The sequence below is a fragment of the Doryrhamphus excisus genome, chromosome 11, assembly GCF_030265055.1.
Source record: "Doryrhamphus excisus isolate RoL2022-K1 chromosome 11, RoL_Dexc_1.0, whole genome shotgun sequence".
NCBI classification, from domain to species: domain Eukaryota; kingdom Metazoa; phylum Chordata; class Actinopteri; order Syngnathiformes; family Syngnathidae; genus Doryrhamphus; species Doryrhamphus excisus.
In genome coordinates this window covers 374,174-402,155 of record NC_080476.1, presented here as the reverse complement: position 1 = coordinate 402,155, position 27,982 = coordinate 374,174, and the positions used below count along the sequence as shown (strand labels likewise).

The 27,982-nt window shown below is 44.0% G+C and overlaps 1 protein-coding gene across 3 annotated transcripts in view; it reads left to right on the top strand.

The window, feature by feature from the left end:
* Nucleotides 1–27,326, top strand: part of si:dkey-246g23.2 (solute carrier family 66 member 2) — a 35,461-nt gene extending 8,135 nt beyond the window's left edge. Inside the window, exons 4-5 of one of the 3 annotated variants that reach the window (XM_058088225.1) lie at nucleotides 5,198–5,414; nucleotides 25,785–27,326. In XM_058088225.1, coding sequence (XP_057944208.1) covers nucleotides 5,198–5,414; nucleotides 25,785–25,959 — 392 coding nt within the window. In that variant the 3' untranslated portion in view covers nucleotides 25,960–27,326. Of the gene's footprint in view, nucleotides 1–5,197; nucleotides 5,415–13,987; nucleotides 21,817–25,784 lie in introns of those variants that run through there. The other 2 variants (XM_058088226.1, XM_058088227.1) reach the window with 2 other exon arrangements.
* Nucleotides 27,327–27,982: the final 656 nt, after the last annotated feature.

The window sequence follows — 27,982 nt, the reverse complement described above, 5'->3', positions numbered from 1 at the left end:
CTTACCTGCTATGTCTTCAAACCATCTCACATCTGCTCTTCACGGCACAGAAACAACCCCAGAGAGAAAGCGAGAGGTCGGAATGACTCTCTGTAAAAATAATTGCACAGCGCTCCGGATGCTCCCGGTGAAACTTGACGGAAAAAAAAAAAGTATTACTCCTGCCATCATATATATTCCGTGAGATGGTATTTGACCTTTTCAATCAGAGGTGTGTTCAAGTACACCGGCACAGTCGTACAAGAGCAATGTACGCATTTGCGCTTAATAAGATAATAATGTGGTGTGTTCATGAACCACAGTAAACACCAAATCAATCATACATGGGGGCTGTTTCTAAACCCTACTGTGTAGTATTATATGTAGTATTATACACTGGTCACTAGGGGTCAGTAATGTTATTGTAACTTGACTTGATCTCCACAACAACAGGCTTTTATTGCAGGTTTTAATGATCTAAAAACAGCAGAAATAATCCTTAATTTAAAAAAAACTGGGCCACTGTTTCTGCAGTAAAACATGCTAAGCTAAAACTCAACTCTGAACCCCTGACGTCACTTCCTGTCCGCTCACAGAGAAAATTATTATGCCGACTATATTGTGTAACGTGAGTGTAAAGTATTTTTTTAGATTGTAAATCATAAAAATAAAAATATATGATTTAATATGAGGAATCCTACTTCACGGAAATCCACTTATCACGATGGGGATAAAGGAGGGATGGCCGTATAGCTAACACTCGTATAGCTAACACTCGTATAGCTAACACTCGTATAGCTAACACTCGTATAGCTAACACTCGTATAGCTAACACTCGTATAGCTAACACTCGTATAGCTAACACTCGTATAGCTAACACTCGTATAGCTAACACTCGTATAAGTAATACTCGTATAGCTAACACTCGTATAGCTAACACTCGTATAGCTAACACTCGTATAGCTAACACTCGTATAGCTAACACTCGTATAGCTAACACTCGTATAGCTAACACTCGTATAGCTAACACTCGTATAGCTAACACTCGTATAGCTAACACTCGTATAGCTAATACTCGTATAGCTAATACTCGTATAGCTAATACTCGTATAGCTAACACTCGTATAGCTAACACTCGTATAGGTAACACTCGTATAGGTAACACTCGTATAGTAGCTAATACTCGTATAGTAGCTAATACTCGTATAGTAGCTAATACTCGTATAGCTAACACTCGTATAGCTAACACTCGTATAGCTAACACTCGTATAGCTAACACTCGTATAGCTAACACTCGTATAGCTAACACTCGTATAGCTAACACTCGTATAGCTAACACTCGTATAGCTAACACTCGTATAGCTAACACTCGTATAGCTAACACTCGTATAGCTAACACTCGTATAGCTAACACTCGTATAGTAGCTAACACTCGTATAGTAGCTAACACTCGTATAGTAGCTAACACTCGTATAGTAGCTAACACTCGTATAGTAGCTAACACTCGTATAGTAGCTAACACTCGTATAGTAGCTAACACTCGTATAGCTAACACTCGTACAGCTAACACTCGTATAGCTAATACTCGTATAGCTAATACTATGGCTGGCTGCGAGTATCTACGGTATGATTGACAGACATGACAAGTTTGACGTGGCATTGGCTGAACGGAGCAGCCAACAAGAACGTCAAAGAACTTTCACACGTCTTGAAACCAGCAGCCATCCTTCCGCGGCGTTGCTGGCAGACTCGGCGTGCTGAGTCAGCGTGTCCTCCGCTCCCTTAAGCTGTCACTCTCCATCTTTGTCTCGTCTTCGCGCCTCCGCTCACCTCTCCTCTCTCGCCGCCGGGCCTAATGGCCGACGCCTGCGGTGTAGCCTTCATACGTCTACTGGAATGACGCACGGACGCCGTCGTTGGCGTGACTCACCGTGGGCACCTTCCATCTTTGGAGGTCACATGGTAAAGTTTAGAGTGGGAGGAAGCGGGCCGTCAGGGGGTGGACGCTTGGCGTGATGTATGATGTGAGCGCTGGAAAAATAAAAGGCATGCCCTCATGAATGATGCAAGGCTTTTCCCAGCAATGTGATTATGCACGTAAACATGGAAAGCAGGAAAGGCCGGAGACGGATAACAGGAAGTAGGCGTGTTGCTGATGTGGAAATGGACCAGAGTGCATGCTAGCATAGTGGAAGCGCTTTAGCGGGGTACTTTAGTTTTGTGTTGGATGAAGACCAAATCCATGTTAGGAATTACAGTCATCCATCGACACTTTTTTAATTTAACATTTTTAATTTAAATCAATAAATCCTGCTGTGTTGTGGTTGAATATGGCTTATTATTAGTAAAATATATGCATGTTATATATACATGTTATAGCAAATCTTACATATTTATGGCCTAAATTGAAGCATTTTCAAGCATAAAATGTCTAAATGAAATATAATCCAAACATAGGGCATTCAGAATACTACACAAATGATGTGTAGTATTCTTCTCCGGTCACTAGATGTCACTACTGCTACTGCAAAGTACGCTGAGGCTCAAATACCAAACTTGATGACCCCAACAACACTTTTAGGTTTGAACGATCTCGCAACGTGGCACAATAATCCTGAATGCAAGTCCCCACGCTAGGCTAAAACTCAACTCTGACACCACTTCCTGTCCGTCCACCACTCTGCACCCCCAGGGAACACATTTCTAGCAACACACAAGAGCAGAAGTGTTATTTGAATTAATGGCGTATTTACTCTTATTGTGTCACCATGTTGACTAATATGAGTGTAAAGGTGACTATAGGGGTGTTAGTTCACGTTTAGAGAGCTCTAATAATGTCAAAACCTGTTTAGAAGGTCATAAACAGAAAAAGATGCCGTTTCTAAACAAGGAAGCCTACATGGCAGAAATTAGTATACAGGCAAAAGTTTCCAGAGTTGACTTTGTGTTGGCTCCTTTCAGTGTCCTAGTTTAGGCTAGACCAGTAAGGCCCAGGAGTCCATGCTGGTCCTGTACTGTGACTGAGAGGCCGGTCGGACTACGTTTGTGTACATCTCCGGTCCCCGTGTTGTCAGCTGTGAGCAATGCATGTTTTGTAGCGCTAGCTAATAAAGCTATTCATCACGTCCGCCGTTTGCCACCAACACGCCACCGTGGGCTCGCGGCGAGACGCCTCCACTCTGATATCCGAGACGCAAAAGGCAGACGCCGCTCAGCCTAAGCCATGGCAGACGTTACAGAGTGAACCCACACCAGATTATATCTGACAGCAAATTTAAGATTAAAAACCAGTTTTTAAAGCTGGGGGGGCGAGGGGGGGGGCTGTGACTGAGCACTTTGACTCTTTCCTCCTGGCAGCCGCTGCTAATGTTGCTGTGACAGCTAACATTGTCATTACTTGGCCACGTTGTCAGCAGTAGATCACCTTGGCAGTTTCCATGGCAACGGAGCACCACCACCAACGGCCTTTCTTAAACATTCATTTTTTATTGTAGTCAATGTGGACCGCCGTGAATACACTTGGTGGTACCTGCCCCCCCCACCCCCCCACCCCGTCAGTGAGTGTATGGTAGGTGGAGCACACGGACAGCAAAATAAATGACACCGCAAGGCATGCTGGGTAACCCGAGTACTCCTTAGCAACGTGCTACACTATGTTATATTACATATAAGCAAATCTAGTGACTTTTCAGATCTTATTAGACACCCCCCCCCCCAAACAGGTTATCCATAACATTCCTAGAGCCAACTGGATCGTTGGTGGGAATATATCCTAGTTTCTTCCAAAGGAACTGAAACATCATCCGCTGCTTTTCCAGACGCTTATGCTGCATTTGGTGACATTTTAAGGATAAAAAAAAACTCAAAGTTGATTAAAAACAATATTTCAGGGGGGGGGGGGACGTCCTCGAGTGCACCTTGGAAACACGTCACACCGCCAGTCCCCGATTTAATGAATGTGCTCTTATTAAAACGTCCCTCGCTCGATATCGGCTGCTTTGTCACGACTCCTCATCCATAAATAAGATATGACAAAGATGCTGGTTTTATTCAACTTCATACAATATCGTCAATATCGTCAATATCATCAATATCATCAATGTCATCAATATCATCAATATCATCAATGTCATCAATGTCATCAATGTCATCAATATCGTCAATATCATCAATATCATACAAAGTAATCAATGTCATCAATATCGTCAATATCATCAATATCATCAATGTCATCAATGTCATCAATATCATCAATATCATCAATGTCATCAATATCATCAATGTCATCAATATCATCAATATCATCAATGTCATCAATATCATCAATGTCATCAATGTCATCAATATCATCAATATCATCAATGTCATCAATATCATCAATATCATCAATATCATCAATATCATCAATGTCATCAATATCATCAATATCATCAATGTCATCAATGTCATCAATGTCATCAATGTCATCAATATCATCAATATCATCAATATCATCAATGTCATCAATGTCATCAATGTCATCAATGTCATCAATATCATCAATGTCATCAATGTCATCAATATCATCAATATCATCAATGTCATCAATGTCATCAATATCATCAATATCATCAATGTCATCAATGTCATCAATATCATCAATGTCATCAATGTCATCAATATCATCAATATCATCAATGTCATGTGTAGGGGGGTCAAATTAAAAGATTCATCTCATTTTTAGTCTCTAACCCTCCTGTGTCTTCAGCTGGGACTTAACTGATCATTTATTTTGGCAGACCCTAAATATGAAAGAAAACAGGACCTAGTAAAAAACGTTTGGGCGTCACCGAGTGGATACAAAAAAGAACGAAAATGACGGAACTTATTTGAATAAATTGAATGTTTGGACCCCAAACATCATTGAACCTTGTAACTTAGTATGATCCTTGCTTCCTTCTCCTTTCAAGAAGGGAATAAAAACTCTTGCTGTGATCTTCTTCATCTTATTTGTCAGCCATTTTCAAAATCCAAACAAGATAAATGGAAGCCTGAGTGGAAAAACATCTTTTAACTTAAAGTAATAAACTTTGGAAATATCCAGCCTAATTTGACCCAAGGCTAGTTGATTCCAAGGTCATGGGAATGTCAAATTTTATCTTCTTCTATTCCTTCCTACTTTCCATCGGCTCACTTCCTGTTCTTGATGCTCTTCTCCATTCCACTCTGCCCCCTTCAGACTTGGATCCACGCTACTTCTGGAGGTGGACTGCACTGGAGGACTACCTCCTGTTTTGTTTGGGCTTCAGTGTCCTGTGTGCTGTGGTCACCATGCTGCTGCTGGACTACGCCGTCTTCGTGGAGATGCTGGGCTCCACGGCCATGATGTTGGAGGCCATGCTGGGCCTCCCGCAGCTTTTGCAGAACTTCCACAACCGCTCCACCAAAGGCATGAGGTACGGCACCTGGAGGTCAGATGTTGCTTTTCACAGCCTAGCTTTATCCTGCTGGGTATAATCACACACAGTGGAACCTCACTTTGTCCACATTCGTCACTCAATTCCACCTCAGCTTCTGTACGGTGTTACACATAAGACTCGTACCGCATCGTGGTCCAAAACCCAGACCCCAAACAAAGACCCTACGCCGTGACAAACGGGTCCGTACAGGATGGAGTTTAAACGCAGGGCAGCCATGTACTTCAGTACGTTAGACCGTTCCCACAGCCTGAGGTTCTTCATGGTCAATGTGCCCCATTTCACTTAAAGTGTCCTCAAGGGTTACAGCTGGGTTTCGTACGAGCATCCCTTCTGCTCACGGCGACCATCTTGCCCAAGATGAAACGTGCAATAACACTCCATTAGGGCGCCAAGATGACGGACAAAGTCTGGCGTTTTATCCTCCCAAACTCATATGTATGCTAAACGTCCTGCATGCTCAATATTACGTTAATATGCTATTGCTATGCTATTGATTAGCCACTTGCTTTCATTCCACGATGAAGACTTGGAATAATACGACTTTCTTCATCAGGAGCCTATTCTTTATGACATTGAAATCAACCTTGGTGGCTAAAATCTGCCGACATGGCACTTTTGGACCGTGTGATGAGGAACATGATGATGGACACGATGATGAACACGATGATGAACACGATGATGAACACGATGAGGAACACGATGAGGAACACGATGATGAACACGATGATGAACACGATGATGAACACGATGATGAACACGATGAGGAACACGATGATGAACACGATGATGAACACGATGATGAACACGATGATGAACACGATGATGAACACGATGATGAACACGATGAGGAACACGATGAGGAACACGATGAGGAACACGATGATGAACACGATGATGAACACGATGATGAACACGATGATGAACACGATGAGGAACACGATGATGAACACGATGATGAACACGATGAGGAACACGATGAGGAACACGATGATGAACACGATGAGGAACACGATGATGAACACGATGATGAACACGATGATGAACACGATGAAGAACACGATGAAGAACACGATGAAGAACACGATGAGGAACACGATGAAGAACACGATGAGGAACACGATGAAGAACACGATGAGGAACACGATGATGAACACGATGATGAACACGATGATGAACACGATGAAGAACACGATGAAGAACACGATGATGAACACGATGAGGAACACGATGAGGAACACGATGAAGAACACGATGATGAACACGATGATGAACACGATGATGAACACGATGAGGAACACGATGAGGAACACGATGAGGAACACGATGAGGAACACGATGAAGAACACGATGAGGAACACGATGATGAACACGATGATGAACACGATGAAGAACACGATGAAGAACACGATGAAGAACACGATGATGAACACGATGAGGAACACGATGAGGAACACGATGATGAACACGATGAGGAACACGATGAGGAACACGATGAGGAACACGATGATGAACACGATGATGAACACGATGAGGAACACGATGAGGAACACGATGAAGAACACGATGAGGAACACGATGAGGAACACGATGAGGAACACGATGAGGAACACGATGAGGAACACGATGAGGAACACGATGAGGAACACGATGATGAACACGATGAGGAACACGATGAGGAACACGATGATGAACACGATGAGGAACACGATGAAGAACACGATGAGGAACACGATGATGAACACGATGATGAACACGATGATGAACACGATGAGGAACACGATGAGGAACACGATGATGAACACGATGAGGAACACGATGAGGAACACGATGAGGAACACGATGAGGAACACGATGAGGAACACGATGATGAACACGATGAGGAACACGATGAAGAACACGATGAGGAACACGATGAGGAACACGATGAGGAACACGATGAGGAACACGATGAGGAACACGATGAGGAACACGATGATGAACACGATGAGGAACACGATGAGGAACACGATGATGAACACGATGAGGAACACGATGAAGAACACGATGATGAACACGATGATGAACACGATGATGAACACGATGATGAACACGATGATGAACACGATGATGAACACGATGATGAACACGATGATGAACACGATGAGGAACACGATGAGGAACACGATGAGGAACACGATGAGGAACACGATGAGGAACACGATGATGAACACGATGATGAACACGATGAAGAACACGTTGATGAACACGATGATGAACACGATGATGAACACGATGAGGAACACGATGAGGAACACGATGAGGAACACGATGAGGAACACGATGAAGAACACGATGAAGAACACGATGATGAACACGATGAGGAACACGATGAGGAACACGATGAGGAACACGATGAAGAACACGATGATGAACACGATGATGAACACGATGATGAACACGATGATGAACACGATGAGGAACACGATGAGGAACACGATGAGGAACACGATGAGGAACACGATGAAGAACACGATGAGGAACACGATGATGAACACGATGATGAACACGATGATGAACACGATGAAGAACACGATGAAGAACACGATGAAGAACACGATGAAGAACACGATGATGAACACGATGAGGAACACGATGAGGAACACGATGATGAACACGATGAGGAACACGATGAGGAACACGATGAGGAACACGATGATGAACACGATGATGAACACGATGAGGAACACGATGAGGAACACGATGAGGAACACGATGAGGAACACGATGAGGAACACGATGAGGAACACGATGAGGAACACGATGAGGAACACGATGAGGAACACGATGAGGAACACGATGATGAACACGATGAGGAACACGATGAAGAACACGATGAGGAACACGATGATGAACACGATGATGAACACGATGAGGAACACGATGAGGAACACGATGATGAACACGATGAGGAACACGATGAGGAACACGATGAGGAACACGATGATGAACACGATGATGAACACGATGAGGAACACGATGAGGAACACGATGAGGAACACGATGAGGAACACGATGAGGAACACGATGAGGAACACGATGAGGAACACGATGAGGAACACGATGATGAACACGATGAGGAACACGATGAGGAACACGATGAGGAACACGATGAGGAACACGATGAGGAACACGATGATGAACACGATGATGAACACGATGATGAACACGATGATGAACACGATGATGAACACGATGAGGAACACGATGAGGAACACGATGAGGAACACGATGAGGAACACGATGAGGAACACGATGAGGAACACGATGAAGAACACGATGAGGAACACGATGATGAGCACGATGATGAGCACGATGATGAACACGATGATGAACACGATGATGAACACGATGATGAGCACGATGAGGAACACGATGATGAACACGATGAGGAACACGATGATGAACACGATGATGAACACGATGAGGAACACGTTGAAGAAAACGATGAAGAAAACGATGAAGAAAACGATGAGGAACACGATGATGAACACGATGATGAACACGATGATGAACACGATGATGAACACGATGATGAACACGATGATGAACACGATGAGGAACACGATGAAGAACACGATGAAGAACACGATGATGAACACGATGATGAACACGATGATGAACACGATGATGAACACGATGAGGAACACGATGAGGAACACGATGAAGAACACGATGATGAACACGATGAGGAACACGATGAGGAACACGATGATGAACACGATGATGAACACGATGATGAACACGATGAAGAACACGATGAGGAACACGATGAGGAACACGATGAGGAACACGATGATGAACACGATGATGAACACGATGATGAACACGATGATGAACACGATGAAGAACACGATGAGGAACACGATGATGAACACGATGAGGAACACGATGATGAACACGATGATGAACACGATGAGGAACACGATGAGGAACACGATGAAGAACACGATGATGAACACGATGAGGAACACGATGAGGAACACGATGAGGAACACGATGATGAACACGATGATGAACACGATGATGAACACGATGATGAACACGATGAGGAACACGATGAGGAACACGATGATGAACACGATGACGAACACGATGACGAACACGATGAAGAACACGATGAAGAACACGATGAAGAACACGATGATGAACACGATGAAGAACACGATGATGAACACGATGAGGAACACGATGAGGAACACGATGAGGAACACGATGAGGAACACGATGAGGAACACGATGAGGAACACGATGATGAACACGATGAAGAACACGATGAGGAACACGATGAGGAACACGATGAGGAACACGATGAGGAACACGATGAGGAACACGATGAGGAACACGATGATGAACACGATGATGAACACGATGAGGAACACGATGAGGAACACGATGAGGAACACGATGAGGAACACGATGAGGAACACGATGAGGAACACGATGAGGAACACGATGAGGAACACGATGAGGAACACGATGATGAACACGATGATGAACACGATGATGAACACGATGATGAACACGATGAGGAACACGATGAGGAACACGATGAGGAACACGATGAGGAACACGATGATGAACACGATGATGAACACGATGATGAACACGATGAGGAACACGATGATGAACACGATGATGAACACGATGAAGAACACGATGATGAACACGATGATGAACACGATGATGAACACGATGAGGAACACGATGATGAACACGATGATGAACACGATGATGAACACGATGAGGAACACGATGAGGAACACGATGATGAACACGATGATGAACACGATGATGAACACGATGAAGAACACGATGAGGAACACGATGATGAACACGATGATGAACACGATGAGGAACACGATGAGGAACACGATGAGGAACACGATGATGAACACGATGATGAACACGATGATGAACACGATGAAGAACACGATGATGAACACGATGAGGAACACGATGAGGAACACGATGATGAACACGATGATGAACACGATGAAGAACACGATGAAGAACACGATGAAGAACACGATGAAGAACACGATGAAGAACACGATGAGGAACACGATGAGGAACACGATGAGGAACACGATGAGGAACACGATGAGGAACACGATGAGGAACACGATGAGGAACACGATGAGGAACACGATGATGAACACGATGATGAACACGATGATGAACACGATGATGAACACGATGAGGAACACGATGAGGAACACGATGAGGAACACGATGAGGAACACGATGAGGAACACGATGATGAACACGATGAGGAACACGATGAGGAACACGATGAGGAACACGATGAGGAACACGATGATGAACACGATGATGAACACGATGATGAACACGATGATGAACACGATGATGAACACGATGAGGAACACGATGAGGAACACGATGATGAACACGATGAGGAACACGATGATGAACACGATGATGAACACGATGATGAACACGATGAGGAACACGATGATGAACACGATGATGAACACGATGAAGAACACGATGATGAACACGATGATGAACACGATGATGAACACGATGAGGAACACGATGATGAACACGATGATGAACACGATGATGAACACGATGATGAACACGATGAAGAACACGATGAGGAACACGATGATGAACACGATGATGAACACGATGAGGAACACGATGAGGAACACGATGAGGAACACGATGATGAACACGATGATGAACACGATGATGAACACGATGAAGAACACGATGATGAACACGATGAGGAACACGATGAGGAACACGATGATGAACACGATGATGAACACGATGAAGAACACGATGAAGAACACGATGAAGAACACGATGATGAACACGATGAGGAACACGATGAGGAACACGATGAGGAACACGATGAGGAACACGATGAGGAACACGATGAGGAACACGATGAGGAACACGATGATGAACACGATGAGGAACACGATGAGGAACACGATGAGGAACACGATGAGGAACACGATGAGGAACACGATGAGGAACACGATGATGAACAGTGAAGCTTACGTTAAAGCACGTTCAATGTAATTATGCTGCATGGTCCATAGTGACACTTGGGGTTCTAATTTCATGGCGCAGCGTAAGATGGCGCAGGGGGGCGCAGGGGGGCGCAGGGGGGCGCATCCCACGCAGTGGTAGTTTGGTCCAGAGCACCACGGTGTGCAGTAATTTGGTAGACTGCATCACGCTAAGGTGGGCGTGGTGGCGCACCGGGGGAGGAGTCCACATTTTCAGCTTGGCGCAGTGACAATTTGGTGTCAAAACGGCGCACCAGAGGTGCAGAGAAAGCTCTTTTACCCTTTTAATGTGGATGTGGAAGAGATACCACAAATATACCATCAAAGGTTCTCCTATTTGGCCATGTAGAACAGGAATGCTGGTGGAGAACCAGTAAAACACCAAAATGTCAAAATATTTTATCGGAACCTGAAACTGGATTTTTTTGCATTTCCAGGAAGTTTGATTCCTCATTTATGAATCAAATATTTCTGTAGTTAGCTCATAGAAAACATGTTTACAACCTTTAAAATGAGTTTTATTAGCATATTAGAGCCCTCTAGACAGGAGATAGTACCCCTATAGTCACCTTTACACCTGTATAACCCGGCATAGTTGAATTAAATAATATTCCCACTTGTATACTAAAGCAGTTCTCTTTCCACACGGATACTGCCTTTATGGATGTCAATACTTCTTCATGTCTCTCCGTTTCTCTGACGCCTCTCAAAAGGCAGCTTAGCTCATTTCCATTCATTTCTCTTCTTTTACCGCCCACAGATCTTCTTGTCCACGCTGACGTGGAAGGTTCATGAAATTGCTTTTGACTTGCAGAAAGGATGCCCACAAAGAAGTATTTGTACACAGGAGCAGGTAGCCAGGTTACTGCGTGGTAGAGGTTCTTCAGCTGGTCTTCAGCTAGCCGTGGAGTCTCCGTGTCTTCTGTGTCTGCCTTTTCTTTTGCATTTGGACGGATGGACGACTAGAACTTTGAATCTGTGCTGAAATTGATTCATGAAGCCATGCGTTTAACGATGAAAAAATACCAGCATTGTGGGTCTGTTGTGGTTATGTGTGGGGGGGGGGGTGTATGTGTGTGTGTGTGTGTGTGTGTGTGTGTGTGCGTTTTGTCCTTGGAACACTCTCCTTCACCTCCATCATCACAGCTTGTTCTTTTTGTCCATTCTGAGCAGATCTCAATAGTGTTTTCATGTTTCTATTGAGGGGGCCAATAACCTCTATGGGGGGGGCCCAGAGGATACGGTGCAAACACTGTGATCACCTCAAAGTGGGGGGGGGGGGGGGTAATAACAACCTGCGAGTGAGAGGCAGTTGATGCGTTCCCACATTATTGATATTGATAGACGTAGACAGGCTGGTAAACGTATCACTAAACCATATGAACTTATGACTTATGACTTGATGAGCGTGGAAGAGAAGCCAGCAGTCGTGCTCGTTTCCACTGATACATCTTTTTCTCTCATTACATAACAGGCTATTAACAGCAGCTTCCATTTCCCAAACATCTTCAGGCAAACTGCCCCATCCTCCTCCTCAGCCAACCTTTGTTTCATTTGGTGAATCCATTACCGTTCACATATTGGGAACGTTTCTGCATATGCCCGTGCACGATCAATGAACATGCATTATTCATACTTAGAAGGGGCGGCCAGCAGCTCCGCTTCAGCTAAAGCCCTGCACACGCCCTCGTGTGTGGGCAAACAGATGCAAACAGATGCATGAAGCAGAATACGGCAACGCACATGCAAACTTATGTTGAATAACGAGGAGACGCTCGGGGCCGTGGTGCTAATGATGGATTGCTCATTGACTAATTCCTCATTTTTCCGACTCATCCAAATATAAATCCTAACCATTAAAAGTGCATGATGTAATACCTACACTGGAACTATTTACCCCCTTCCTAAAGCAGGCAGTCAATACCAAATATTATGTTATGGGACCCCATGTTCATATGGTCATAAAGACGTGGACTACTGTATCAATAGAAGAACACGATTTTTCATATTTAACGTATTTTCTGGACTATAAGTGGCACTTTTTTTTCATAGGTTGGCTGTTCCTGCCACTTATACTCCAGAGCCACTTATAAATGACTACGGCTGTATATTACATTTTTAATATCATTTTTGACCAGCTGTCTGCTGGTTTACATTAAAATGTAAAATTAGCCATCTGTGTGATTAAAACGTGTTTATTTGGTTGTATACTTCATATCCATATCCATCATACCAATATACACTTCATCTTATACTTCATATCCATATCCATCATACCAATATACACTTCATCTTATACTTCATATCCATATCCATCATACCAATATACACTTCATCTTATACTTCATATCCATATCCATCATACCAATATACACTTCATCTTATACTTCATATCCATATCCATCATACCAATATACCAATATTTCATTTGACATGTTGGTGTTTTTGTGTCCTTGTACCTGATAGCCAACCCAGGATTTGCTCTTTTCACTCGTCTGCCCAGTCGGCCTGATGGCCCTCCATCAACGCTTGTCACAATTACTGGCTGCCCCCCCCCCCCATCACGGTGCAGAGTGAGACCTCCATCACTTTCTCCATGACTCTCTCTGGTCTCCAACGACCGAGGAGGCTTGGTTTTTCACCCTGGTCTAGATTTATACTTCCACACCCCGCTAGCCTGTCATCCATCTCGTGTCATTTTCCTCTCACCTCCGTCCACCCTCATCTCCACCCTCATCTCCGCCCTCATCTCCGCCCTCATCTCCACCCTCATCTCCACCCTCATCTCCACCCTCATCTCCACCCTCATCTCCACCCTCATCTCCACCCTCATCTCCACCCTCGTCTCCACCCTCGTCTCCGCCCTCATCTCCGCCCTCATCTCCGCCCTCATCTCCGCCCTCATCTCCACCCTCATCTCCACCCTCATCTCCACCCTCATCTCCACCCTCGTCTCCACCCTCGTCTCCACCCTCATCTCCACCCTCATCTCCACCCTCATCTCCACCCTCATCTCCACCCTTATCTCCACCCTCGTCTCCACCCTCGTCTCCGCCCTCATCTCCACCCTCGTCTCCACCTTCGTCTCCACCTTCGTCTCCGCCCTCGTCTCCGCCCTCGTCTCCGCCCTCGTCTCCGCCCTCATCTCCACCCTCGTCTCCACCCTCATCTCCACCCTCATCTCCACCCTCATCTCCACCCTCATCCATCTCACAGCCTCGCTCTTTTTATTTCCATCCCTTCCAGGACGCAGGCCACCATTTTGCTCCTTTCCTCCCTTATCTCTCCCCACTTAGCTCTGATGAAGATGTCAGGTCAGGGCGATCCATGGGACTTGACCAGGCTGGGCTTAGCTATGGAGGGTCTTGGGTCTTGGTGTGTGGACCGTACCAGGCTGGGCTTAGCTATGGACCGTGTGTGTGTGTGTGTGTGTGTGTGTGTGTGTGCATGTGTGTGTGTGTGTGCCAGTCACTCACTCGGTCTTCTCAATCGATACCACAATCAGTCCATCTCCGTGTGCAGGAACAAAGTATCACTCGGACCTAAATTGAGCCGTTGGCTCTGAGGGTCCTTCATCAGTTGTCAAGATGGCGGCCTGAGATGGATGCGCCCCCGTCAGGAGGCGCTAAATGAGACTGGCATGATAAAGAGTTCAACGTGAGAAAGTATGCATGCCTGCCAGAGATGAATGACCCCCAAATGGTTTTTTGTCTCAGTGGGACCGCCTGGCCTGGAGACTAGACCAGGCGGACCCCCCGCCTGCTGTAATTACCGTCATGGCTTAGCCTTAATAATAGTGCCGCTTGTCTCTTGGGCAAAGGACTCACCTGAAGGGAGGGGAGGGGAACCTTTGGAAGAGTATAGAGGGTCTCTGATACTGATACTGATACTGATACTGCTGAGGCGATATCGTCACTTCAGTGGAGGAATGTAACTATTTTTTATTAAGACGTGGGTCTACACCAGCCTTTCAACTATAATGTCCACTCAATTGGCTAATGTCAGTGTAAAGGTTACTATAGGGGTGTTATGTCATATATGGTGGGCTCTAATGTTTAAATGTATTTATAAGGTAGTGAACAGGTTTTCTATGGTCTAACTGCAAAAATATTCTATTTCTAAATAAGGATTCCTACTTCATGGAAAGTCACTCTAACAAGGTAGTACAGTACAGTATAGTACTCCGAAAGTGAAGTTTTACCAAAGTTTCTGTAAAGGAAGTAGCCAGAGCAAACACTAAAAGTATAAAAGTATAAAGTTTGGAAGTCCTCTGTGTACTTTGTGGAAGCAGCTAAAGTCTAAATTGTTAGGGGAGCAGGAGGAGTCAGGGAGTCCCACGTGCCGTAAAGCAGCACTTCTCCGACAGCCTGGGGCTGTGTGGGGGGGTGGATGGGGGGGGGGGGCGGTCTGATCCCGACTAAAGCCTGCAGGTGAAACTGCTGGTTGAAGCTTGGCTGTAGGAAAGGACAGCGGAGGCACGCAGCGTGTCGTGTGTTGACGGAAGGAAATTGGGTTTTCCATGTTGCCGGCATGTCCACTCTTGCTCTGGGAACGCCGCTATCTCCGTTATCTCACTTTGGACCGAAATTGCTTCAAAGCCTGGATAACCTTTTGAAGAACAAAGCTTCCAGAAGACGCCAGGCTTTTATGAATGATACAACACAGACCGCAAGATACAGTTCTAAAATACCCCCCCAAAATACCCCCCTAAAATACCCCCCAAAATAGGCAATCTTAACAACATCAGCAGCAAAGCCTGGTTGCTGAAGTGACTTATTTAACCTCCACATTTCCTATTTCAGTAGGCAGGTCTGGAGAAAAACAGTTGCCTCCATTTGGCTAGCTTCCCTTCCTGGCCCGTGCCTGAAGGGAGCCCAGGGGAGAGATGCGAGTTTGACTCTGCAAGGACAGCTCAAGGATGGTACGGTCCGTACGTCCCCGTGGTCATTAGGCTGCTCCCCAACCCGTATGGACTCATCATCCATATCGTTCCCTCCTCCGTCTCTGGTGGCTTCCTTGTCCGTCCCGGTGCATGCCAGACAGACGCCGCCCCCCCACCTCTGTGAGACCCCCCCATGATGTATCTCTTTGATGACTGATGGTCTTTCACTCTCCCAGGCCCAGTCAGCTCTAATAAAAAGTCTAAAGTCATGTTACATTAATACCACGGGTACGCCCTCTCTGGGGGGCCGCGGGGGGAAAGAAGCGATGCGAGAGCATAGAGTGTGAAGGGTACGACGTAAAGGAAGTGGACAGGAAGTCAGGCGAGACAGAGAATGTAAAGGAGGGAAGGGATGCATGAATATTCCATATAATATTCCAAGGATGTATAGAAACACAATGAAGATGATATCAAATGGAGTGTCCCTCTTGCTTCCTCTTCTCTCTAAAGCATTTCCTCCCCTACGCTGGGCTTGCATCATGCTAGCTAGCACCACTGTAGGCTAAATGCTTTTCATGAAGTATGTTTTAGTTTTTATGCTGAATATGAAGCCAGAGGGATGCTGTTTATGGAGATGGTCGTTAGACCGGTGGGTTCGATTCCCTGTCCATCACGCAAATCCACAATAAATTAAGAGTAGCTGAGTTCTTGGGTTTTTGATTAGTTACTGTAAATGTATTTGTTAAATAGCCCACCATGGGGCCAATAAAGTTGCAAAATCCAGCATTTTGACAAAGGTGAAAAACAGTATTTGATTTGCAACTTGTATGGAAAAGTGGGAATCATTTCATTCATCATTTCTATTTATTTTGCATTGCATCATTATTCTCCATCAATGTATTTTGTGTTGATATTTGTGGGTACCATGGACAGAGTCAGTGAATTTACATGGTTTCCTATGGGGAAAAATAGCTTGTTTTTTTGTACTTTTCCAAGCTTTTTATATTCAACATTTTGGAAGAAATGAATTAAAAGTAATATTTCATCAACATTATTACCTTACTAAAAGAAAAAAAACATCGGAGCAGTGATGGCCGCCGTGTGGTTGGCCTCATCTCCTAACAACCATTCCCACCCACATTCCTACCTATGGACAACTTGGAGCGGCCAATTACTCAAACCGGAGTACCGGGTAAAAACAAGTCGACATAATCCACCTAGTCGGCGTATGGCAGTAATACGCAGGGTAGAAGTTATGAGGCCGAAGCGTCAGGTTTGGTGTTCTGGTTACGGAGTACTGTTGGAATAATTGTACATAAAGTTATCCTATTTTTACTATATTCTTATGACCTATTTTTACTATATTCTTATGACCTATTTTTCTTATGACCTACAAACATTTCGTATCACTCACATAACAAAGTAAGATTAACTCTGTACATGTGTTTCATATCACTCACATAGCAATGTAAGATTAATGCTGTGACGCCTGCACTTGTGGTGTACATCATGATTAAGGGAAAACAGAACATGACAGAACATTCCTTAGCAGATAGTTTTAACACCCTCAGGGGACATAGGCACGGGTCAGAAGTAGATATGACCTCAAAGGGTATGTGTGTGTGTGTGTCCGGAGAATCGCATGCCAAGGATGAGATATCTACACATATGGATAACATGTTGTGCAAAGAAACTGGTTTTAACTAGAATGATTAAACCCCCCTTCCCTCACCTAGTTGATTGTACAGGGCCTTCCTTCAATAAAAAGGCAAGAGGGCAGGAACTGCTTCAGAGTGAGGTGGCGAATTGTTACTGAACGGTTCCTGATCACTCTCCTTGCAAGTAAAAAGAAACTCATCTCTCTGCGTCTTCCTTTGTACAGGCAGTGTTTTTCTACAAGTGTCGGGGTCTAAACCTGACATTTTATTGGTCCTTCGAGCCGGATTTCCAAGACACCTGACGATCCCAGCGGGCAAGCGAGATCCAGGCAAGACTGTGGCCACAGCATTAAGACCCTTTCCGGGACTGGTCCCTCTCTTGCGGGCTGGGATCCGAAGGTTGAAGGAGATCCAGAGACGCAGAGATTGTGAGTACAAATTTTGTTTAAAAGGAATGGATGTGTGAAAAAGGTAAAATAGACAATAAAAGAACTTTAAAGAGAGGGTTCTAAAGAAAACAGAGAAAAGAATAAAAAAATAAGTGACAAACCCTGCAGGTCACAAAGGTGAAATAGACAAACCCTGCAGGTCACAAAGGTGAAATAGACAAACCCTGCAGGTAAAAAAGGTGACAATGAAAGTACTTTAAAGAAAACAGAGAAAAGAATAAAAAAAAGTAAGTGTACCAAACCCTGACAATTCTAGGCTCTATCAGGTCCGACAGTTAAATTCCGTAGGTGGAGTAGACGCCCCTAGTTGAAACAGACTAGTTAAATTCTACATAGGATGGCGGAGTCCTCTGGGCGGTAAAAATAAAAGGCGCGCGCAGTGTGAATGTGTGAATGTGTGAGTGTGTGAATGAAAATACAATTACCACTAGGTAACTGTGTTTTATACCAAACCAACAAGAAGTAAATGGTGAGCCTTTGTGGATGCTTGTAGGCAAGAAAATTCCACCTGAAAAGGTTGAAGAGAATTTTACCACAAAAGGTTGTTGATCACCATCTTGTTGAAAATAACCCCAGTGTTAGAACACGACAGGTGTTAAGAACCACTGGGTCCAAATTTAGTTCAAAATGGGGAAGGGACAAAGTAAAGAAAAACAAAAGGTCCTTGAAGAACTCCCATGCAAAGACTGGAAGATAGTTGTAAAAGAGGATAGTCTAGCAGTAGAACCCCTATATTATTGGATAAAACAGTACAAATTCAACAGAAAATTATTCACGGCATGTATTAGGGAGTTACAACAAAACATAGAAAAGAAATGTAAGCAAAACGAGAACAAGAAAGCAAAAAGGCGAGGCGAAAATGAAGGAAGGAAGAAAAGCGAGAGATAGAGCAGAAAGTGAAGGTTGTAAAAAGGAAGAGTTATATAAGATAGTAAGGGAAATTTTACTTCATGAATATCAGAAAGATGAAGAAAAAGTAATGAAAGAAAAAGACTCAGACACATTTTATACACAAAAGGAAGGTAACGAAAGAAGGGTTATGCCAACTCGGAGAAGATTTGGAGGAAGAGGTAGAGGAACAGGTAGACAGAATATACAAAACTATCCCAACAATGCTGGATGTTGGAATTGCGGTGAAGAAGGTCACTTCTCCCGTGATCGTGTCAAAGGCCAGTACAAAAGGAACCAAAAGCGATATTCAGCACGACTAGACTTGTCTTAACAAATACAACCAGAACCAAATGATGAACCAGTAGTATAATTACAAGTACAACCAAATAAAACTAAATTCATATGAAGGAATAAAACCAGCAATAGAAGATTTGTTCAAAAATTTAAGTCTTAGTAGAATGCGATAACCCACCACGTAATATCGATGTCACATGGTTCACCGTAGTAGACATCAGGCATTCTTCTCCATTCAAATAGAGAAAGAAAGTTCAGGTTCGCATTTATGTTTGCAGAAAGAATAAAAAACAAATAGATATATATATAATTTATTCACAAGCAATGATGGCCAGTATGTCCACGTTCGAACCCCCAAATGGAAGCCAGAAATTATTATATGTAGATGACATCCTACTAGCGTCACAAGATAGGAAGTCATGTGAAGAAGACAATAGCCTTATTGCACCATTTAGCGAAAGAAGGCCATAAAGTGAGTAAAGACAAACTACAATTTTGTAAGCAATCAGTGAAGTATTTAGGCCATCAGTTGACAGGACAAGGGCGAACCATTCTAACAGACAGAAAACAAGCAATCTTAAATGAAGCTAAACCACATTTAACACTTGAGCGATGCACCACGCTCAACCCAGCTACCCTTCTACCATTCCCTGAGGAAGGCCAACCACATGATTGTTATGAGCTAACAACACAAACTGCAAAGTGTACACCAGACCTATTAGATCAGACACTAACATAAAGGGGTGATTTTGTAGATGGTTCCTCAAAGAAAAATTATTTGGGAAAAACAATAACAGGCTATACAGTCTTAGCGCTTACAGAAGCATGCAAATTAATGAAAGGTCAAAAGGTGACAATTTATACTGATAGCCAATATGTATATTCAACAGTACATATCTTTGCACAATATTGGCAAAACAGAGGTATGACAACATCAACGAGAAAACCAGTAACTCATGCAGGATTATTAACAACTTTACTAGAAGCAGTGCAATTACCAAAACAAATTGCTGTATGTAAATGCATGACACATATACTAATAATTCGGATCCAATATCTTTAGGAAATATGTTCGCTGATAAAATGGTAAAACAAGCGGCACTAAAGGAACTGAACCATCTTAACACAGAAAAATTACAAGTACACTTTGAGATCCTGGCAGACATGTAACAACAGAGTCCGAAGCGAGAAATTGACCACTGGCTAAGGAATAAAGCAACCCTGGACAAAAAGGTTAATATGTCGATAGATAATAAAACAATCTTGAAGAAAATTTTTTTTTGCATAAGTGGGACGCTATTTTGAGCCATGGTTTTACACATGTCTCAACAGGAGGGATATGTGATATGTGCCATGCCACACTATTAACACCCACTTTACTACGTATGGATTTTTGTATTTTTGTAGGATTTTGTAGGATTTAATTCTTATTTAAAAAAATTTTGTAGAGCATGTTTAGCGTGTGCAAAACACAATGCCCAGGGCAGCTTGCGACCTCGGCGTGGCCAATTTCAAAAACCACAATACTTATTTCAAGAAATACACATGGACTTCATTGAACTCAACAACAGTGAAGGGAAAAAATTCTGTTTCGTGATAATAGACTCATTTTCAAAATGGATAGAACTGTTTCCTACAAAACATCCAGATGCACTAACAGTAGCTAAAGCTCTATGTAAGGACATAATTCCACGCTATGGTATTTCAGAAAAAAAAAATAAAAATTTTATAGTGATAAACGATGACTAAATTATCCATCTCCATCTTAGTGTTTACCCTAACCGTACCCGTTTGAGCATTGTGGTATCTGCTGTAGATTTGTAGCTCCTCAACGACCTTCAGAGGAAGTCCGGCTACAAAGGGGGCTGTAATTCTAGTTTGCAGTCGTCTCAAACCGGTGAAGATTGTCCACAACTCTGTTGCGTCATTAGGAGGGGTTGCAGGTCTGCAGGTAAGATGATCACTCAGACGCATAAAAATAATAATAATAATAATTAATTAGCAGCAGTAGGAGGACTGATCGGAATAATAATAGTAATGTCAACATTGCTATGGGAAAAGAATCTTAGCATGCAGAAAAGAAGGGTGGGGGACCCTAACAGATCACAAACACAGGTCGACCTAACACCTTGGATTATTAAGTGGGCATACAACAACTCCATATGTATGACCATAGCCCCAAATTCGACTACCGAACTCCAAATACCCATATCATCGTTGAAAGGATTTACAAATAGACATCAGGTGTCAGGGAAGACATATGCTAATTATTGGTGGTATGTTACTGGACACGTGTTAGATTTAAGTTGGGACACATTGATTACCACACAGGAAGGTGATTACTGGGCACCTGCTACCACATTAGAAGCCAAGTATTTCCATAATAAAATTATGTTAAAGAAACGTGGGGCCATATTAAGTATGACATTTGCCTTTAGCTCAGCTAAGCTCAACCCATATGACCGACCATTGGGCACTATTTTAAATACCTCGTGTTGGGGTTTCCTTTTATGGGCCTACTCTTCTGGGGCAGATCCCTACTTTCCTATAATTATTTGTGAAAATCAAACCATGACCCCTGCTGAAATGCCAATCACAAATAACTACACACGTCACGCCGGAGTTAAAATAGATTGTGTAGTATGTATGGGAGCCAGACCACTGTTACAAGTAGTGCCTTCAACTATGGGAATAGATTGTTTGATCGACGTAATGAATAAAACCATTGCATAAGGGAAAATAAATAAATAAATAAATAAAATAAATAATTTGTTCACAATGGGATAAGGTCTATCCTCTTACTTCCACTAAAAAAAAAAAACAAAAAACAGTATTTTCTAAAAAGGTAGCTGCAGGAAACTTCTCATGCATAAACAGAACAGGTGTTGGAATCAAATTAGGAAGATTGAATGATACTCAGTCTAAATCAATAGAGATGGTAGACATAACATTCAAACCTAGAATCAAAGAGATCAGTGTCAGGGTGGGATAAAAATGATCCCACCTACATAGACAGTATTGGAGTTCCGAGAGGAGTCCCTGATGAATACAAATTAGTTAACCAGATAGCAGCAGGTTTTGAATCATCGATTTGCTGGTGGTGCACAATTAACAAAAATGTAGACAAATCAACTACATCCACTATAACGTGCAGAAATTAGGAAACAACACTGAAAGAGGGTTCTCCGCCATCCATGAACAACTGTCAGCTACCTCCCTCATGGCTTTCCAAAACATAATTGCTGTTGACATGCTCTTGGCGGAGAAGGGCGGAGTATGTGCCATTTTTGGTGATCAGTGCTGCACGTTCATTCCGAACAACACGGCAGCGGACGGGAGTCTCACCAAGGCCTTAGAAGGTCTAAGGTCCCTTAACAGCAAGATGAAAGACCATTCTGGAGTTGACACGTCAATGTGGGATGGTTTTGGAGACGTATTTGGCAAATATAAACAACTGATAATGTCAGTTTTAATGTTAATCGCTGTATTTGCAGCTAATCTCACCTTATGTGGATGTTGTTGCATTCCCTGCATTAGAGTTTTGTGCACCAGGCTAATCACCACTGCTATCCAACCAATTAAGCAAGAGGTGTCAAAAATGTATGCCCTCCTTACTACAAAAGGGGAGCCCCAAGAAGACAGCTACGATGAAGACACCGAAACTGAAGAGATACATGACAAAACATCATGGCATTTTCAGGACTTGTTTTCCGATCCAGGAGATTATGCAGCTGACCCCTGAGTGTACCTTTTGCGCTATGGGACTGAAAAAGAAGAGGTCAACGGAGGATGGGAGAATATAGTGCAAAATGAATAAACAGGAGGGAAATGTTGGAATAATTGTACATAAAGTTATCCTATTTTTACTATATTCTTATGACCTATTTTTACTATATTCTTATGACCTATTTTTCTTATGACCTACAAACATTTCGTATCACTCACATAACAAAGTAAGATTAACTCTGTACATGTGTTTCATATCACTCACATAGCAATGTAAGATTAATGCTGTGACGCCTGCACTTGTGGTGTACATCATGATTAAGGGAAAACAGAACATGACAGAACATTCCTTAGCAGATAGTTTTAACACCCTCAGGGGACATAGGCACGGGTCAGAAGTAGATATGACCTCAAAGGGTATGTGTGTGTGTGTGTCCGGAGAATCGCATGCCAAGGATGAGATATCTACACATATGGATAACATGTTGTGCAAAGAAACTGGTTTTAACTAGAATGATTAAACCCCCCTTCCCTCACCTAGTTGATTGTACAGGGCCTTCCTTCAATAAAAAGGCAAGAGGGCAGGAACTGCTTCAGAGTGAGGTGGCGAATTGTTACTGAACGGTTCCTGATCACTCTCCTTGCAAGTAAAAAGAAACTCATCTCTCTGCGTCTTCCTTTGTACAGGCAGTGTTTTTCTACAAGTGTCGGGGTCTAAACCTGACAAGTACGCCATCCTAAGAACACGCCATCCTAAGAACACGCCATCCTAAGAACACGCCATCCTAAGAACACGCCATCTTAAGAACACGCCATCCTAAGAACACGCCATCCTAAGAACACGCCATCCTAAGAACACGCCATTCTAAGAACACGCCATCCTAAGAACACGCCATCCTAAGAACACGCCATCCTAAGAACACGCCATCCTAAGAACACGCCATCCTAAGAACACGCCATTCTAAGAACACGCCATCCTAAGAACACGCCATCCTAAGAACACGCCATTCTAAGAACACGCCATCCTAAGAACACGCCATCCTAAGAACACGCCATCCTAAGAACACGCCATTCTAAGAACACGCCATTCTAAGAACACGCCATTCTAAGAACACGCCATCCTAAGAACACGCCATTCTAAGAACACGCCATCCTAAGAACACGCCATCCTAAGAACACGCCATCCTAAGAACACGCCATCCTAAGAACACGCCATTCTAAGAACACGCCATCCTAAGAACACGCCATCCTAAGAACACGCCATCCTAAGAACACGCCATCCTAAGAACACGCCATCTTAAGAACACGCCATCCTAAGAACACGCCATCCTAAGAACACGCCATCCTAAGAACACGCCATCCTAAGAACACGCCATCCTAAGAACACGCCATCCTAAGAACACGCCATCTTAAGAACACGCCATTCTAAGAACACGCCATCCTAAGAACACGCCATCCTAAGAACACGCCATCCTAAGAACACGCCATCCTAAGAACACGCCATCCTAAGAACACGCCATCCTAAGAACACGCCATTCTAAGAACACGCCATCCTAAGAACACGCCATTCTAAGAACACGCCATCCTAAGAACACGCCATCCTAAGAACACGCCATCCTAAGAACACGCCATCCTAAGAACACGCCATCCTAAGAACACGCCATTCTAAGAACACGCCATCCTAAGAACACGCCATCCTAAGAACACGCCATCCTAAGAACACGCCATTCTAAGAACACGCCATTCTAAGAACACGCCATCCTAAGAACACGCCATTCTAAGAACACGCCATCTTAAGAACACGCCATTCTAAGAACACGCCATCCTAAGAACACGCCATCCTAAGAACACGCCATCCTAAGAACACGCCATTCTAAGAACACGCCATCCTAAGAACACGCCATCCTAAGAACACGCCATCCTAAGAACACGCCATCCTAAGAACATGCCATTCTAAGAACACGCCATCCTAAGAACACGCCATTCCAAGAACACGCCATCCTAAGAACACGCCATTCTAAGAACACGCCATTCTAAGAACACGCCATCCTAAGAACACGCCATCCTAAGAACACGCCATTCTAAGAACACGCCATTCTAAGAACACGCCATCCTAAGAACACGCCATCCTAAGAACACGCCATCCTAAGAACACGCATGACAAAGCTGCCGCTTCTTTCCAACTACCTCATTCAAGGCAGCGTTGAAGTCGGCCGGAGCAGCGTTACCATGGCAACTGGATATGCTGACATTTCCAGGGTGCGTGTATGCGGTTCTAGTGAATGATACGTTTATGGACCAAGACGTGTGCTGAGTCAGCTGCCATTGACGACTATGATCTTGGTGTCTCCATGTCTCTCCAGTGTGAAGATGGTGCTGCTGTGGACCGCCGGAGATGTCTTCAAGACCACGTACTTTGTGATGAACCAAAGCCCATCGCAGTTCTGGGTGTGCGGTTCACTCCAGATCCTCGTGGACGTGGCTATTCTCCTGCAGGTGCTCGCCTACAGCCGGGACACACGCGTCAAACTGGGCTGAGCAGGACTTGCTGGACAGGACTTGCTGGAGATACCAGCATCACCGTGGTAACGACTTTCAGTCAAACACGACCTCACAACGGTCGCTTTCATGACGCTCTTGTGTGTTTTATTATGTGAGCCAAAGCAACATTGTTAGATGTTTTAGGTATGGAGCCCAATGACCCTGATGGGTCTTCTGGTGGACACGGGCGTGTACGAGACGGACATTACTCACGTTGGCAGGTCACTAACTGCAGGTCGGTGTTGCTCTAATGGCGGCTGAAACAAGCAGCGCTGCTCCGCTTGACTGATGAGGCTCCAATGCCACGCCGAGGCGCCTTGCTCCCACGTCGCCAACGTGTCTATCGGAATACCTGCTGATATCGACTTTGGCCGTTGGCAGTGCCACGCCGAGGCCACGCCATGCACAGCTACTAATGGCGCCTGTAAAGGCCATCGGTCCGCGTGTTAGGGCTCACCTTAGTCCTTTATTGACAGGCACGCCATTGATTCAGCATCATGTGACCCAAAATTGGGCAGCCATGATTTCAGAATTCTAAGGTCCACGTGGACGTATCCATCCGCAAGACCTTTTATTGCTGACTTATTTTATTGTGTGATGATCACCATCACGACCATGACCATGAGACCCTACCTCACCAATGCCCACCTTGACTCTGTTCTACTGGCTACCCAGCATGCCTTGCAGGTGTTACAGTTACATTGTGTTATATTTTTGGTTGCACCGTGAGTGAGATAGGCATTTAGGTTGATAAATATCAAGTTTGGAAGTGGCTACTTTGTGCGCCGCTCAGGCTTCACCAATTCGATGTGCATGGGATGGTTTTCTCTTGATTTCATCCAAAATGTGTGAATTAGCTGTCATGATCATTTCCTATGTGCAGGTACGGCGCACCTGAGGCACGCCTCGTTTCTATCGGTGTGCTAATTTAGTTCAGCGTTCAGAGCCGTCTTTCAGGGCTCACCTCCCAAGGTTCAAACCCCCCAAGTGAAAGTGGTTTGACACGAGAATACCACATTTATAGGTCAGAAAAGTGGAAAAGCACCAGAGGTCCCCTTTAAGAGACATGGAGGCACCAAGTTCAAGTTGCCTTTTATGAATATTAATGTTACACTTGTAACAGGAAACAAGTTCCTTATGCAATGCATGGATTCTCCTGGCGATGGAATGTATACGTGAAATATTGATGTTGTTATTTCGTTCAAACATAAAGTATTTATGTTGCATCTTGTGTTGTGTTGTTGTCTGTGTGATTTGGACGGACTCCACGCCCACGCTGACGCCAGGAAGCTCAGCTGGTGACCGCCGCGGCTTCATGCTGGACTTAAGCAGGATTCGGGAAACCTGGTGGGATCCACACAAGGTCATGGTTGATATCATACGGGGGGGGTGTCCTGGGAAAGTCTGGAATTCCTTTTTTTTTGACGGAAAGGAGAAGGCATCAATTGCAGCTTATAAATAATTGGGAGGAAATCTCCTTCTCCTGGACGCCAGGTGGACCACTGACGAGAGAAAGTGCTAAGTAGAATTAAGATGAATGTGCTTTTATGCCCCCCCCCCATCTGTGGTGCATCATCTTCCACAGCCTGTCATCTCTGCAGATGCATGTTCTGCAGTGTAGATGGTGAAATATTCAAGTGGATACAGTAGATAATGGGACGCTCTGTATGCTTTATAGATGAGCACGGCACTTCCCTGTACTCGTACCCTGACCTGTACATCCGTCCGCATGCCGCATGCTGCTAAGCGGACCACAAGTCGAGCTGCAGGACCCGATGCTGATAGTCCACGTCGTACCTCTGATCTATTCAGGGCGTTTCCAAATGTGCGGCGACAGAAATAGAGCTCATTTTTCTCCTGCTCAAAAGTGGTTGTTTTTAGGTGATGACTGCGCTATTTATAGACCTCAACCAAGACGCCTCCACGTTCAAACCCACAGGCTCATTTGGTCTCCCTGTAGATTCATGAAGATGATTGTGTGAAAATGTGGACTGTTCTCCATGACTTTGTTACATAAAGT